This window comes from Gallinula chloropus (assembly GCF_964237585.1).
Source record: "Gallinula chloropus genome assembly, chromosome: 2".
Lineage (NCBI taxonomy): Eukaryota > Metazoa > Chordata > Aves > Gruiformes > Rallidae > Gallinula > Gallinula chloropus.
In genome coordinates, this window is record NC_140086.1 from 24,540,798 (window position 1) to 24,556,619 (window position 15,822).

The following is a 15,822-nucleotide window of genomic DNA, read 5'->3' on the forward strand; positions in this document are numbered from 1 at the left end:
CTTGCTCATCTTTTGGACATTTTAAAAGCTCCTGAAAGATGGTGATATAATTCAGTGGGAAAAAATCATGATCATGCTGCATGAATCACAACATGCACTTTCAGTTAGGCACTGGAGAGGCTTTTGAAGGCAATGCCCAAGCGCTTTGGGGTACTCAGTAGGGGTAGCTTCAGCTTCAGCAAGAGCTTCAGCAATCCCTGTGACCAGCAGAGGGAGAGGGACTTCATTAAGAGAGGATTCAGAACAAGGGCTTTGATGCTCAGTGGAGGACCCTCTCTCCTACTGAATATCGATGTGCAGTTCCACTTTGAGATACTAAAACAGCCTGGCATTTTAGGCACCGATTTTAAACACACCCATTTGTGTAGAGGTGGTGGAGAGAGAAAACTCCCCATCCACACCCAGTAACACCAGTAATTTCTGTGTCATATGCTGTTCACATTTTTTTAAAACCAAGAGGTTGCTGGAAAAGGGCTTTCTTGTGTGGACTTTGGTTTTTGACTCTGTTTCAAGAAAAGTTAATAAGAAAAGTTAATAAGAAAACAGTTGTGTGCCTAGGAAGACTGTGCTGTATTCTTCATAGGAGACATTATGAAGAGGTAGTAGGTAACCTGTGGACTTTCCCCTCTTCTCTTTTTTCCCTGCCTCAGCCAGCATCCAATTCTACATATACAGCATAAGTTTCAGGGAAGGATAGAGCACATACACTACAAATCTAGTTGACTGAACCATATATCAAGCTTTATTTGTTCCTTCTGGTCCCTAGCTTCATCTGTTTTGAGCTTGCTTTGTCCAAAGAAAAGGGAGGGGTGGAGGGGTTCACAAGAGATACTGAGATATCAGCTTGGTTATACTGGTACGCTGCTGGAAGCTCAAGCAAACCTTGCAGTAAACATTCTCTTTGGGCAGGGAACTATCTCTTCATAATTGTACAATGCCTAACACAGGTTGGCTGCTGAGATACAAAAAAGCGCAGCAGAAGTTGCAGGGATTCCAGTATAAATACAGAGCAAGGAGACAGTACAACAGCATAATGTGGTCCAACAGCCTTTCTAAAAGCATCCCCAAAGTGTGGTCTGCTGAGAAATACAAAGCCCTGATGGTACAAAATGTTCTGTGTGGGTGATAAACCATCCCCATGTGGCCCTCCACTGGCATCAGAGGAGTTCTGCAGAAATAGCCTCTAGCTCCCACATGAGACAACTTTGAGTCACCTTCTGAGACTTTGCAGTAGCATAATCACATCTGAGCAAGAACGACTCTCCTAGCTTGTTTTTTTTCCCTTTTGCTTATGTACACTTTGAGTCACTACAGAAGACATCAATTATAAATGAAGCTCTTAGGTTTCCCTAAACAGAAGCAGAGCGAGTATTGGGTTGTTAATGTTTAATCTCTGTAAAATCAGGTTCAAAGCATTTCTGCTTTTCCTTCAAAGTGCCTAGAAGACCTTCCTGCTTCATTGGCCCCTATTTTGCTGTACATCCTGGAAAAATAGTTGAGGCAGACAATGTGGTGTTTTGTTCTGATGCCTTCTGGTAATGCTTAGAAACATGGAAAACATCATGATTATAAAAAAAATGTTGATGAGATGTAGGCTTGAGGAGACTTCAGGAGAGATTAGTTATAATAGCAAAAATGATTGTAAGCAGGTCGAGTTCCTTCACTTCCTCTAAACAGAGTATGTGAAGCTGATATAATCTACTCACTTCTTATTCCTGGACTTTGTATCAACACTACTGTAGTTATCAACTGTGAGGGTGAGCACTATTTTGGGTAGTTCTCAGGAGACAATCATAGGCAACACCTGGTGCAGTCCCAGGTGGGTCCCTGTCTGCATGAGGTCCTGGTAGGAGCCATGCACTCTGCTTGCAGTGTGACTCAGTGTGATGGCTCCTCCCTTATCTTGTGGTTAAAGGTGATGTGTTGGTGGGTCACCAAGTGGCAGAGAACCATGGAAGAACAGTTTGGCTGTTGGGCAGCACAAGGTGAGAACTAGTTGCTTGAATTTCACGTATAGTGTGTGAGACTTAACATTGCTGAGTAATCTTAAAGAACAGCCCTGAAAAGCAAACATCAGCTTTTCCCCTCAGGTTCAGCCACAGGACTGCCATCTCTGGCTCTACACTGCTGCTGCTCTTGGGGCTTCTCCAGGAGGCAGAAGTATCCAAGCATGCAGTCCTGTGTGTCCCTTCCAGAGCTGCCATCAGGGACTCCTTTTTTGTCCCTTTCCTGGTTTAGCTTGGCGGTTACCTTTCAGAGGTGAGTCTGCTTGGTGGGTTTGTTTGCTTTTAAAGAGGAGGAGATCCCAGTGGAGCTTTGTGGTAGCTTTAGCAAGAGGAGGGCTGGTGATAGGATGAGGGCTGATGGACAGAGCCAGCAAAACTGATTTGTCTCAGTCAAGGTTAGTGGTCCTTGAAACTACCTGCCATTCTGAAGGTCAGGCTGTGAGGGAAGAGGGAGTGGAACACCAGAGTTTGTGTGACAGAGTGGTTTGAACCAGAGTCTGTCCCTGGGCTTGGTTTTAGATGGTTGTTCTTGCATAGTTTGAAATCTAAGTGACAGGGCGGGTGATGGTTCTTCCCTCTGTTGTCACTGTGTTTAAAATTGCCTAGGGGCTATAAAATGAGTCAATACCTGAGATGCCACTGACTGCCTACATCAGGGCTGTCTCATGGGTTTCTTCACACTGGGTGGCAAAGAGTCCAAGGGTCTGGGAGAGGTGGTGGGTGCTTGAGCTTGCGCTGGGGGGTAAACAGATCTCACAGTACTGTGTCACTTGATGCCATGGCCCCATCCCAGTCACACCATCCTGTGTGCCAGCCCTGAACTGTCATGTTATGGGAGAGGATTAAGTGGGACATCTCCAAAACTCCTTTCTTAGCCTGGGTACCTTTCAATGTGGGGAATATTTACTTAGCACAGCTTTCTTCCATTGTGTTAGCAATTGTTCGCTGTCAGAATAGCGACTGAAGCTATTTTGGAGGCTGTTGTAGCTGCAGGCTGATAATGTGATATTCCCCTCTGGCCCCAAGATGCATTTGCCAGTGGCATGAAGAGTGAAGCTGCTACCTTTACTTCTCCTCTCAAGTTCCCTAAAATCCTGCCGTAGTTTCCCACAGGGAGGCCAAAATGAGCTCACATGTCTGCAGATCTTAACATGACTTCTGCCTTGGTTCCTGATTTAGTCATACCCAGTGTTACACTGTTGAATAAAGCTGGGAAGGTGAGGCTGACCAAGTTACTTACTGTGTGATTGAGACAAAGGCCTCTTACCTACCATTTGGGGGCATGGCTGGGCACAAACCTGGTGGGGGGAAGTTGCACTGGAGGGAGATAAGACCAGCACTCCATAAGAGATTACAGAGCTTATTAAACAAGGATTAGTCCAGGAATTCTTCTTTCTTTTTAACCAACAGCAAAATGGTTTCTTATATTCACCACACATTACAAAAACCCACCCCAGTTTCCTTTTTTTTATTTTTTTTTATTTTATGATAAATATTTGACATTTTCAAAAGAAATGTGTATAAAATCCAGATTTGTTTTTGCAATGTTCTGAGGTGCAATTGTCTCTCAGTTGTCTTCGGGAGCAAAGGATCAGTGTGAGGTAAATAAACAAAGTAAAGCATAATTATGTTCTGTTTGTATTTTCAAACACTACTAACCTGGGGGAGGCGTGAGTGTGGTAGAGAATTTCAGTAACTGAATGTAGCTGATGACAGCTTTACTCCTGCAGTCACTCTCCAAAATAAAACTGGCTCTGGTACATTGTATAACCACCACTAGGAACTGCTGGGTCCCTTCCTGGGAGATGCCATCAGCACACCACCACGGTCTTTTTGAGTTTAATGCTGCCTTATGGCAGCTCTTGGTTTAAGAGCAGAGTGGTATTATAAAACATAAAATAGTACATTGGTGACTAAACCAAGGAGACAGACATGAGGTTTTCCTATTACTTGTTCTGTTGGTAAAAAATTACAATGCCCAGATTCATTAATGATGACAATCTCATTTTCTGTCTTATTTACCCCTTTTGATTACTTTCCAACATGTGCAAATGAACTTCTCTTTCTCCGTGCAGTCTCTAAGGTCAGTAGGCTTCTGAGCGCCTCTCAGCGTCATCCCTGTTTTCATGAGTCCTCTGGGCTTCACAAAAGCATTTTGGCTGTTGCAATTGCTGTTTTCTTTCAGCATAGAGGGGTATTTGGGCAACATGGGTAAAAGGGAGAATGTCCACACTTTTGAGATGGCAAAAGGCAAGTTACTAAAGGAATCTGCAAAGAGATGCTTTAACAGCAAGTCAGTAAATTTAACCATCATTTAGATGTCGGGCATTATTGAAGGAGCAAGTTTGGACAGTGCACAGGGTAGTTAAAGCTGCTTCAACAGCTGCAGATGTCCTGCAGTGTGGTCTGCTAGTGTGTCATTGAGCTGTTCAAGGTAAGTACCTGACAGGTACCTGTGATTTGAGAACCACTACCTGAAATAAATGTTTTCCTCCTTACAATATAGGGCAGAAAGTTTGAGAACTTTTTTTGACAGGGAGAGGGGCAAAGAGGGTAGCAAAAATAAGCTCCCATGTCACAAAGAGGGCCACTAGGAACACCACAGCTAGGAGGAGAGACTGCTGTTCCTCCAGGCTGGTGCTTTGTTCCATAGGAATTGTAAACAGTTTCTGCAAGAATTATTACCAATAAGGATGGGTATCTTTGCTGTCATATTAAAAAAGTCAACTCCATGCTACAGGTGACAAAATATAGCTAGAAGTAGAAAAAGAAAAACTAAAGAAATAAGAAATGCTCAAAGTTTAACTTTTGCCACAATAGGAAAGATAAGTGCCAACAATTGTTTTATAGCTCAGTCAGCTGGTAATAAGGTTAGTTTTTAGCAGGGGATGCTTAATAAAGTAATTCTCCTTTGAAGTGTAGGGCAGAGAAAATGAACATGACATCTCAAATACTTTGAATGAAACATTTGTTACATGGTTTTACAGCTCTAACTTTCTTTCCTTTTATTTTCAGATCTTAGAAATTATAATATTCTGCATTCTCCTCTATTTTTACAAAACAAAGGGCGTGAAGCACATTGTGGTTTTGTTAACGATGGTAGCACTACTGGGTAAGAATGTATCATTCACTCTAATGTTCCTGTGTTATGTGATAATTCCTTGTCTCTGGGTCTCCCCAGCTAATTTAGATTAGGGACACTTCAAAGCAGTGTGCTGAAGGAGAATCACTGAAACACTTCACATGATTTTTACAGTGGTCTCTTTTTGAAGCGAGAAGCTGATTATGAAAGGTAATTTCTATGCTTATTGCTGGGACTATTTCTTTCTGCAGATTTCCTGAAATTAATATGCAATGGTAATCTGAAGGAATTTTTTTAATAACACTTTAGCTTTAGATCCTGGGAAAGCTGTTTGAAACTTTGTCTTGGAGAGCAGGCTAGCTATGAAAATCAGTTCTTTAAAACAAAGAAGCTTAAGACCTTGTAAAAGCTCTGTAAAGCAACTGCAGTGATACTTTGTGACTGTACGGGAACTTTCCTTTGAATTGTCTATGCCTGTTTGCATATGCAACATTTTGAACTCTGCATCTTTCCAGAAGTGTTCCAAGAACTCGGTGGGCCACTGAAGTTTGCCTCCTGATTAACATTGCCACAGTAAATACCCAGAGACACAAGGAAGGTCATTTTATCAAGAGACTTTCAATGAAGTTAAACTTGAACCAGTTTTGGAAACTGTCAGGAGGCTATCTCTAAAAGCCCACTGTTTGCAGGCATAGATTAAGAATTTATCACCAGCCTGTGTCTTCTCCTGTCCTTGTCTTGTTGCTTCACCATGAAATCCTGATGGGGCACCATATTTCTTTCTTTGAAGTAAAAGGTTCTTGAACTGTGCCATTGAAGACAATGATTAAAATTTCACCAAGTTCAGTGGGTGCATGTATCAATCTGCAAAGACCTATATAAAGCACATTTCTAACAGAGCTGGCCATGAGTCTGTTGATGAAACAGAATTTCACTAAAGTTTGCCAGTTATGGGATTTGGATTTCACTGAATGTGAAAAACTCTCAGACATTTACTAACTACTTTCCTCCAGATCCCTGCCTGGTTTCTGGGGACTGTCTTCCCATTTAAGTGTCTCAGCACTAGGAACATTAGGAACTACACCTCTGCAGAAGCCTTGAAGGATTTCCATTCTCTTTGCATGAGGCAGAGATGGAGTAACCTTGAAAGCCTTAGGTCTAACTGTATGACTTCTCTTGGCTTGGAGGAGTAAAGTGTGAGTCCAGCCACCCCTCAGGTCCTAGCACGGATCCTGGAATCTTCAGCAGAGCTGCTCTGAGGCTTCCACCCCTGCTGTGAGGAGAGTGAAGCACTGTGTGCTCCTGAGCAATGAGCAAGTTCAGCCTCCTTGCCATATAAATGGAAGCCTGAAGATCCCCAGTTGGGCTTCTGTGCTTGAATGCTGCACGTCTGGGCTGACCCACCATAATGGCTGCCCCAAGCGAGGTCATCACACGGCTCTGAGAGCCTTGGGACATTGGGCTGCATAGCCCTGATCCCACCAGTGCCAAAGGGATGCACAGAGCTGCTGAACAGCACCAGGGCTGCAGCCCCCCCCCCGCCCAGGCACTGACTGCGGTTTGGCGGTCAGGCTGCAGTCAACCAAAAATAACAATTTCAGCTGGTGGCTGCTGAGGTTTTGGTGAGCATGTGCAGCTTCAGGAAAAATGTGTCATTATTTCTGCTCTATTAAAAAAGGCACAAACAAACAAATCCTGGTTCATGGGAACTTTTGAAACACTATTTCCCTCAAGCAGGAAACACAGAACTGTGGCTGGCTCTGGTTCCTGCAGCCGTCCTGGTGCCTGGCAGTCCCCACAAAGCTACACTTGGAGCCTTCTGCTTGCTCTCTGACCTTTCTGCTGAGCAAAGCGACAAGGAGCTGAGAGAGGGCCCAGCAGCTTTGCTCTCAGCTGTCTGACACGTGCATCGCCCTTGGAGAGCCCTGGCTGCAGAAGGGGTAGACAAGGCTTGGAGTCTCAGTAGCAGCTTGTGGAAAGGGATTTCTACCTCTTCTCATGTCTGCTCAGATGTATTCCTGTTGGATGGTTCGTAGAGATGTAAATGAAATGTAGAAAGGTTTCTTTAGAGAGATGGCAGCCTTTATGTTTCTCTGGATGTGGGAGCTACTTTCATTATGAAGAAAATACAGAGGTGATCGTAAAATCAGCAAATGTTTTGCTCAGTATAACTCTGGAAGTTCATTTGATGAGAATTATCTTACCTCATGTATATACTGGCAGTTATCATAAGTTTAGGGGGAAATAGTTCAGATTAAAGTGGGATTTCTGAGTTTCCTGCTGTATAACAGCTGGAAAGTGACATCATTTGTCACACTAGCCTTGGGGGGAGGGAGGGTGTCATTCTATCAGAGATAGGAAAACCATTTCCTAGATTTTGAAACGTATTCCATGGCTGCTTTAATTAAAAGATCATTCCACACTTCAGAGAAAACCTGCAACAGCCAAAAACCCAAAGCAAACAAAAAAAAAGCCCTTATGCTTGCTTTTTGGTTTGCTAAAATTGTAAGGGACAGAAACTGCCGTTTCATCAGAAATGATTTTTCAGTAATCTATACTGCACACTTCAAACTAGTGATTGTTACCTGCTAGTGTTTTTTCTTTTAAAATAACAACTCCCCCATTTAGGGTGGAAATGTCAGTTTTTGTGTAGGCTGTGTGTTGGGGCTTGAGTGTATTTTTTGACTTTTTATCATACTATTAGCTCCACTGCAGGCTGAGATTTTACCTCCTCTGCTCACTTCTGCTGCTGGGTTTGTTTAACCACTCCACCTAATTCAGTTACAGAGCAGGAAGGGAAGTACTTGGTGGAAGGTTGTCATGAAAAGAGTAAATTTCACGAGGGGGAACAGGAATATCACAAGATGCATGCAACTTTTATACTCCCCCTGAACTTTTGGATTTCCTATAAGAAAAATACTTGCAATCAGACCCACGGACCTGAATCCATTCTTTGTCCCCCACCTTTTCTCCCAGCCTTTGGCCCTTACATATTGGACAGTGCAGCTCTCCTTGGCAATCTGAATTTTGCAGTTACAGGGAGATGAATCAGATCACCAAAATCCAACACTCCTCAGCTCTGGAAGAGGCTGCAACTGGGTCCCAGCTGGGGCACGGTGCTTCTGACAATTAATTAGTTTTCTTCCAAGGTCATCTCTGCACACTGACTCTTCTTCCCATTTTTAGTTTCTTTTGGATTTGTTACGTTTTATTTGAAGCAATCACAGCCTATTTGGGTTAGCTTCAGCAAACCAAGAGCGGGCTCCAAAAGGAAATCTAAACTAACTCTTCACTGAAATGTCATCTTCTTTTCCAAAAGAGGTGTATTGCCTACTGTCTGGGATTTGTTTATGGTGATGAAATGACAATGACTAAATGTGCTGAAAACACACTATTCTGTTTTGTGGGCTAAATCCGGTAAATGGTCCTAAAAGCCTGAAACAAAATGCAGACCCTTGTGTTGGTTGTCTGCTCTCCGTACGTAACCTGTGGGGAGAGTTAGGTGCTTCGTGATGCGGCCCCAAAGTCAACTTTGTCCAGCATTGACCAGCTCCTGTCTCAGCAAAGAAATCCTGAGGGCAGGGAGTTATTTTAGGCTGCTGGAGTCATGTGTGGGCTGCTATTAGGAGGTGTCCCAGCAGCTTTGAACAGATAACCAAACCTCTCAGACCTCTCCTGAATAATGCAACATGGGCTCCAAATTAGCAGCTGGTGCTAAATAAAGTATGTCTGGAAGACAGAGACACTGCTGTACTACCTCCAACTAGTAGTCCGGTGTTTAGGACATGTGCTCAGCAGTGAGATGTGGATCCAGTTCTTTGCTCTAGCTCAGCTTTTCTTACACATACACACATGCACAAGATCTACCTTACAAGACTTGATCAGACTCTAACCTCTCCTAATTGGGTGGAAATGGGGAAACTTTTGGTAGATGTAGGGTTGCAGACCTCAATGCTACAAGAACTTAACTCTGTGTGTGCTTTTTGTTTTGCTTTTAAGGCCACTCTGAGTTCAGACAGTAGCATAGCGAGCATTTATAAAAGTCACACAATTGATTTTAGGTGTCTGAATCCTACCTCAGTGTCTTTTTAGGTGATCAGACCTGTGGCTCTGACCTGGCACCTTGTCATGCTTCGCTCTGAGGTCTGCTGTGAATCCTGCCCTGCTAATCTTTCGCTTTCCCTTTCAGCGTCACTGACTGTCATTGCTGTGAAGGCTGTGGCCAGCATGATAACACTCTCTGCAAAGGGGAAAATGCAGTTAACTTATCCTGTTTTCTATATCATGATTGTTTTAATGGTAACTTCTTGTGCTTTCCAAGTCAAGTAAGTGAATTTCTACTTATTTCCTAACCTTTGTACCCATTTTCCTGTCAGTTTTGTTCAGTAAATGATAGTGACTCCAGGTCCAAATTGCACTTAAAGGTAACAAGTTTCTGTCAGACCCTTGACAGATGCATTATTTACCTAAACTTGATTATATTGTTTATTTAGGCTTTATTTCTCAGCTTATAACTGGTTATTTATACAGATGCTACTTCATCTCATTATTACCTTATATAAGGTCTTCCCGCATTTAGTGCTAGTTTGGGCACACATTTTGAACTCATGAAATGAAATTCACATTTCTCTAAATTTTCTTGGCTTCTTTTAGCAACCTTCATTGCTGAATAATCAAGTGGCCACACTTAACCCTTGGTGTACATCTCTTTTCCCTAGCTTACGTTAGATCGAAGGAGAGAGTTTACTTTGACATTCTCCCTGCCTCTGTTCAATCTGCATTCTGTGTTTTGCTGCCCTGTATGTCTGGACCTTTTTAGGAAATAGTTAACTTCTAGCGTGCAGGGGACCCCAGAGCTTTCCCTGGTGGCCCCTGGCCTGTTAAGTGTTACACTGCATTCACAGATTGCTGGGGGTGGCAGCACAGTAAAATACAGCTCGCAGTTAATAGAGAGACCCTTCCCTTTATGCCGGTCCCTTCGCTTCAGGTGCTGATAGCATCGTTCAGTAATCTCATCTAGAGTGCTCCAGTGCGAGCCTGAGTGTTTACTCGCATGATTATTTTCCGGTAGAAGAGCCAACCCAGCTTTCTCGTGGCAGAACATACCATTCCCATGTGGAATCAGAAAGTCCATGCGTTATTAGGCAGTGACTCTCCACGGCTGACTCAGGAACTCCCCTGTAACAGATTATAGAGTGATTTACACCCTCCTTGTCTTCATTGTGGGAACAGCTCAGGGCGTTTAAAATAGGAAATAAAAGCTTGGTAAATAGGAAGCTGCTAAAATAACCTCTCCTTCTTGCCAGTTTTTTCTTTCTTTCATTTGCTGGGTCAAAATTAAAACAGAAATGAAATCTGCCCATTTAATTCCCAAAGACACACTGTGTCTCTCTTTTCTGTTGGACATGTTTTCTAATTGAGACAGTACTGTCAGTCTAATTTTTTCATTTTATTTGTTTCCTCTCATTTTATTTGACTGTCATGTGTGAGCTCAGAACAGCCTGTGCTCTCATGTCCTCCTGGATTCAGTGCTGGGCCTTAGTATCACTGTTTTAGGTCCTGTGACCAAGTTTGTTGCAAATGGGAGAAAATAATGAGGTGTTTTCAATGAGTTCAAAATCCTGACTATCCTGTGGATATGTAGGATTTCTTTATTTTTAAAGCACCATGGAGACTGTTCAACAGTTGCTAAAATAACCATGCAATTACTTTAATGGCTAAAACAGAACCAAGCTTGGATTTTTACTGTGCACATATACCATACCAGTGAAACATTTAAGTGTGGTTCTTTTATAGGTTTTGAATACAAACTGCAGCCTCCTGATTTTTTTCTCTTTCAGTCTGAAGCACACCATTCACGTAACAGAATATCTGCTGGTGCATCTGAGAGTTCACACTCATGATGCATCACCTTATGGGTACATGTTGGTTGCTCTGGTCTCCGTACAAGTGGGATAATTGCTTTGCCTTTTTCACCTGCTGATGGAGACTGTGCAGGCTGCTCCGCAGTCCTGCAGTGTCACAGTCCTGCAGGCTTGTGTGCAGTGTCCACTCCTGTGGCCCTGCACTTCCTTGCTCATCATTCTGCTAAAGGTTTGAGGGTTTGTGTTGCCTTTCTGAGGAGCACAGCAGAGAGTCCCCAACCCATGGAGCACAGGCTTGGAGCCACCTTCCAGGATTTTCCCCGCAGGACAAAGTGTGTCTGGTGAATGACTGCATGGATAAACACACAAATCCGTGTTTTAGCCAAGTTGGATTGCGCAGTAGCAGCAACGTGGGCTTCAGCAAAGTTAAACAGTTCCTACAAGGACTCGCGTGTGCGTGTCCGTGCTGGAAATACACCCTTACACAACCTGTTTAAATTACAGCAACTTGTCCCTGGCTGCTGGCAGGCAGCACTGCTTCCAAGAACCACTGCAGACCATAAGCACTAATACCCTAGCATTCCTTCCTTATCTGTGGCAGACAAAATCTTTCCAACACTGCTTCAAAGGACTCTCCAATGACAGCCTATGGCCAGAAAAATCCACGCCAACTTTTCTTGCTTTCGCCTGTTTGTACTCTGCAGAGTCAAAGCAAGAAGGTAAATTCAATACAAGTAAGCATCTGTTCAGGGCTACTTGCTATTGTGGTAAGAAATGGTCACACTTATTGTTAAACTAAGATTAAGTGGCTTAACCTGACTTAAAGAGCAGTGAAACTCCCATAGGCATGAGGTGGTAACACTTGTCTTCCAGGTTCTTGAATCAAGCAGCACATCTATACGAAGCAACAGCAGTTGTGCCCACTAATTTTGTGTTCTTCACCACCAGTGCCATCATTTCAGGTTTGTTTCTGACCTTCTGTCTCTACAGAGTGATTTTCTTAACATCAGATTTTCAAGAATTACTGCCTGGGAACAGGAACACAGGCCAGTCATGTTTGTCTTCACAAAAAGAAGTTTTTCTTAAGTGGCAAATGTTTGAGTTCTGAAAAATTAATACGTTCAGAACTTTTGAAGCAAAATACAAACAATCAAATTCTAGCATTTCCAGAACTGGTACGTACAGTTTACTGTGCCTTGCTGGCTTACTAGAAGTAATGTTTATCCTAGCCTCATCTTGACATCCAGTAAATGCATTTACCATGTGCACACCAGCCTCTCCATATCCGAACTGGTAGAGTAATTTTAACAGCCTGGCAAACTACTCAAATGACAACCAGCTGTGTTTCCTAGTAGTTAGTGTATATTCAGTTTCAGAAGGTGGAATTCTAGGTTAAGTGAAGGAAATAAAATGACTCCAAAGACCTTTTAAGCATTTAACATTTTATTCTGGGTGAGAACTTTGAACTCAGTGTTGTTAAAGAGGGACTGCAAATCTTGGAAACGGTGCACAGCGTACGAACGTGAACAGGGAGGACAACTGAGATGCTGTATCAGCAACGAGCCAAAATGATCGGGTTGTTAGAACATTTATGACTCATTTTAACACACACCGGGGGCTTTCCTGTCATTGCTGTGCAGGAGTTTCTCATGCAGAGCTGCCATTAATGAGAAGGGGAGTTAGCTTCATGCGCAGATTGCCTCAGCACCTGTGTTAGAGACCTACACTTTGTGACTGAGAGGAGACTTGTGCCAAGAGGGGTTTGTGTTCTTGTGACCATATGGGGAATTTGGCCTTATGCCTTCTTAAAAGATCAAGTACCTATTCAGGAATGGCTTAATAGCTTTGAGCTTGGATACGCATCCATTTGCACCAGGTTAGTTAAACCAGTGTAGGGCTTAGAAGAACAAGCTCTGCTGAATCTTGCTGGGGTGCTCATAGAAGATACCTCATCTTATGATTGCCCCATCCTGTGTTACGGCCTTTGAAGCTACAGGCACGCATCAGCTGTGCTGGTTCATACTCTGGCGTTTCTAGGCAAAACTATGCTCATCAGTGGTTTAAAGCTAATATAGTGGGCTGTGAATTGGGGCAGCTGAGATCCAGATACACATCTGGTTCTGTCACCTCCACTGTAGAGGTGTTAATTCCTGGAAGAGAGGTGACCAGAAAGAGCTAGTGATCCCTTCAGCCAGAAAAATTTTGGCAAACTTGGCTGCTGGAGCCCTTAACTTGGTGTAAACATCAGGGACACAGCTAGTTATCGAAAACCTGTTCCCAATTTGAGTTAAAATGTCCACATGGCCTGCTGGAGTGGCTTAACTAAATCCATGAAGAACCTGTTAGCTATATTGGTACAACTCTGCTTGTGAATAAGACCTTGAGCATGACCGGCATAAAAACTGTAGCTGACAATGCAAAAAATGCCTGCATCTGTGCAGTGACTAACACAGCACATGCTCCAAGCTGATTGACTAAATCTTCTCCAGTCCTATGCAGTATCTTGAGAAAGCCCTGATAATGGAATATGGGCATACAGTGGACCCGTCCCAATGTGTATTAATATGTTATTTGGGATTTTTTTTCTCCCTTTGAGCATGACACGGCTCCTGACCCTCCCAGCTGTAATTCATATCACTTGGAAGCCAGTCAAGATCTGCAATTCTTGTTTCTGTCACATTCCAGGGGTCATATTTTATCAGGAATTCCGAAGAGCAGCTTTGCTGAGCGTGTTCATGTTTCTGTTCGGGTAAGTGTATCGGCCTAAAATCTGCACTAACAGCACCGGCACTGCCTGGCGGAATCCTTTCTTTTCTCAGTAAGAAGAAACCCGTCTTGTTGTTAAAGTATTATGGAATAGCCATTATAGTAGGATAAAAAAACATTAAAGGAAAGATTGATGTCTGTGCTTTGGGAGTTGGGAGGCCTGGTTTTGGATCCAAATATGTAAAAATGTGAGGCACTTATGAACTACTAATCTCACGATGGAATGAAAAGCCAGCAGCATGTGTTCCTCCAGCGGGAAGGAGAAATCCCTGCTCTCCACCAAAGATCATGTTATAGGGGGTGCTTTTACAACTGTGAGAAGTCTTCTCCCATGTTACCTTCCACTTACGTGTACGACTGGTCTTTGCTGTCACTGGGTGTGGGTAACCCTCATCTTCCTGCATTGAGGAAGACACGGGACACCTGCAGGAAAGTTCAGAGCATGATAAGAACCTGCTAGCAATAAATGTTTGAAGAAAGGCCTAGGTGTTGCAAGAGCGGAAGCCTTCTGCTGGCTTCCAGGCAGTAACAATTCCGGGGACAAGTGACAGTTACCCAATAATAGGTGTGAGATGGTTAAAAGTGTCTCCCAGAATTGCTGGAGGTGTCTTGCCAGAGTGCTGTGAAATAACTGGGTCTGATTGCTACAGACGTCTTTGTCTTCTGCAGCTGGACTGGTGTAGGTGCACACAACCACTATCTTGTCTGACTGCAGGAAAAGTGACAGAAAATGGAGACAAGCAAATTCAACCCATGTATTTGGCTGGCAGGAGTTAGCAGCTGTGTGTCCAACACAGAGTGGATAGAAGATTTATCCAAGCGTAGCAGTTCCTCATTGCTCCTGGCTTGCAGCTTGCCCCTGAGACACACAGTCAAATGAGAAAAACAACAAGAGATGTTGATTGTCTGCAGCTAGCCTGAGTTGCTAATGACATTGCAAACACTAGAATGCTAGCTGAGATGCTCTGCGAAGATTTGTTCGGGGATTCAAATGTTGTGGTCTCACACACACAGGCGTTTGATTAGGTATATGTTGCTGAAAGTGTAATTTTGCCTGCGGAGCCTTTGGAACTGGTAAGAAAGCTTCAGGAGGCAAAAACTAGACTGAAAGGGAGCCCAGGATGAATTCATAGAGCAGCCAGGAAGAAAAGTTCCTTTATAAGCTGAGCAGTTTAGGTTTGGAAGTCCTCGAAAAAGAAACGTGGAAAGAAACTCTCATCTCAGATGCAGTGAACCGTTCCTAATGCTACTATGCCACTGTTGTTTTGCAGGTGTCTCCTCTCTTACCTTGGTGTATTTGTAATTGCAAGAAATAAAAAAGAGGAGCACTTACAAATTCATTTCATTGACTATGGACATATTCCTGGTAAGTAGGGCTTTTTTTTTTTTTTTTCCTGTCTCTCTGTTTAAAAATGAGATACCAGATAATGGGATGACCTAGGAGAGTTGAGTCACAAATGTGCTCTAGTCATATTTAATAAATATACTGTTCCCTTAATTTCTATTCCTGTTCCCAACAGATTTTTCAAAGAATTTTTCAGAGTTTTTCCAAGCTATTGCTACAACCAGTCAAATGAAAACAATGATTACTGGAGCAAAGAATGTTTAAATGATGGATTGGTGGGGGATTTGTTTTGTTAAAATTCTTCACAGAGCTGTTGTTTTTCCCTTCTCTCACACCATTTCCTTAGGACAAAAATTGACAGGCAAAATACAACCAGATTCTCACAGTTCATGCTATGGCACTTTGAATAATGAAGACGACTCGGTGAAAGCTCAGAGATGAAGGGAAGAAAGCACCTTACGTGCCAGTTAACAGGAGGAATGCCACTGGAACAAGGATCAGCAGCAACTTTTTGTTGGACACATTCAAGTATATGTTGAACTCCTCTGTGTTGATGAGTCACAGTATTATTTAATCCTACTGAATTTATCCCCAAACTGTCCCAAATGTGTTCTGAAGATAAAGGAAGCCTTAAGGAAAACTAAATAACCATTAATGAAACGGAACATTCTCCTAGTATCGATGCCTCTTGGGGATATTTTTAGAGTCTTAATTGCCTTGAAATGCAAATAGGCACAGAGCAGGATTATAAAAATTCCC

General features: G+C 43.0%; 1 protein-coding gene across 1 annotated transcript in view; it reads left to right on the forward strand.

The window, feature by feature from the left end:
* The window catches only part of NIPAL2 (NIPA like domain containing 2), a gene marked incomplete at both ends in the record, with an annotated part of 44,733 nt that extends 29,229 nt beyond the window's left edge, over positions 1 to 15,504 (forward strand). The window contains 7 exons of the mRNA XM_084280262.1: positions 4,082 to 4,089; positions 5,022 to 5,118; positions 9,278 to 9,413; positions 11,826 to 11,914; positions 13,638 to 13,701; positions 14,990 to 15,084; positions 15,410 to 15,504. Coding sequence (XP_084136388.1) covers positions 4,082 to 4,089; positions 5,022 to 5,118; positions 9,278 to 9,413; positions 11,826 to 11,914; positions 13,638 to 13,701; positions 14,990 to 15,084; positions 15,410 to 15,504 — 584 coding nt within the window. The remainder of the gene's footprint in view (positions 1 to 4,081; positions 4,090 to 5,021; positions 5,119 to 9,277; positions 9,414 to 11,825; positions 11,915 to 13,637; positions 13,702 to 14,989; positions 15,085 to 15,409) is intronic.
* Positions 15,505 to 15,822: the final 318 nt, after the last annotated feature.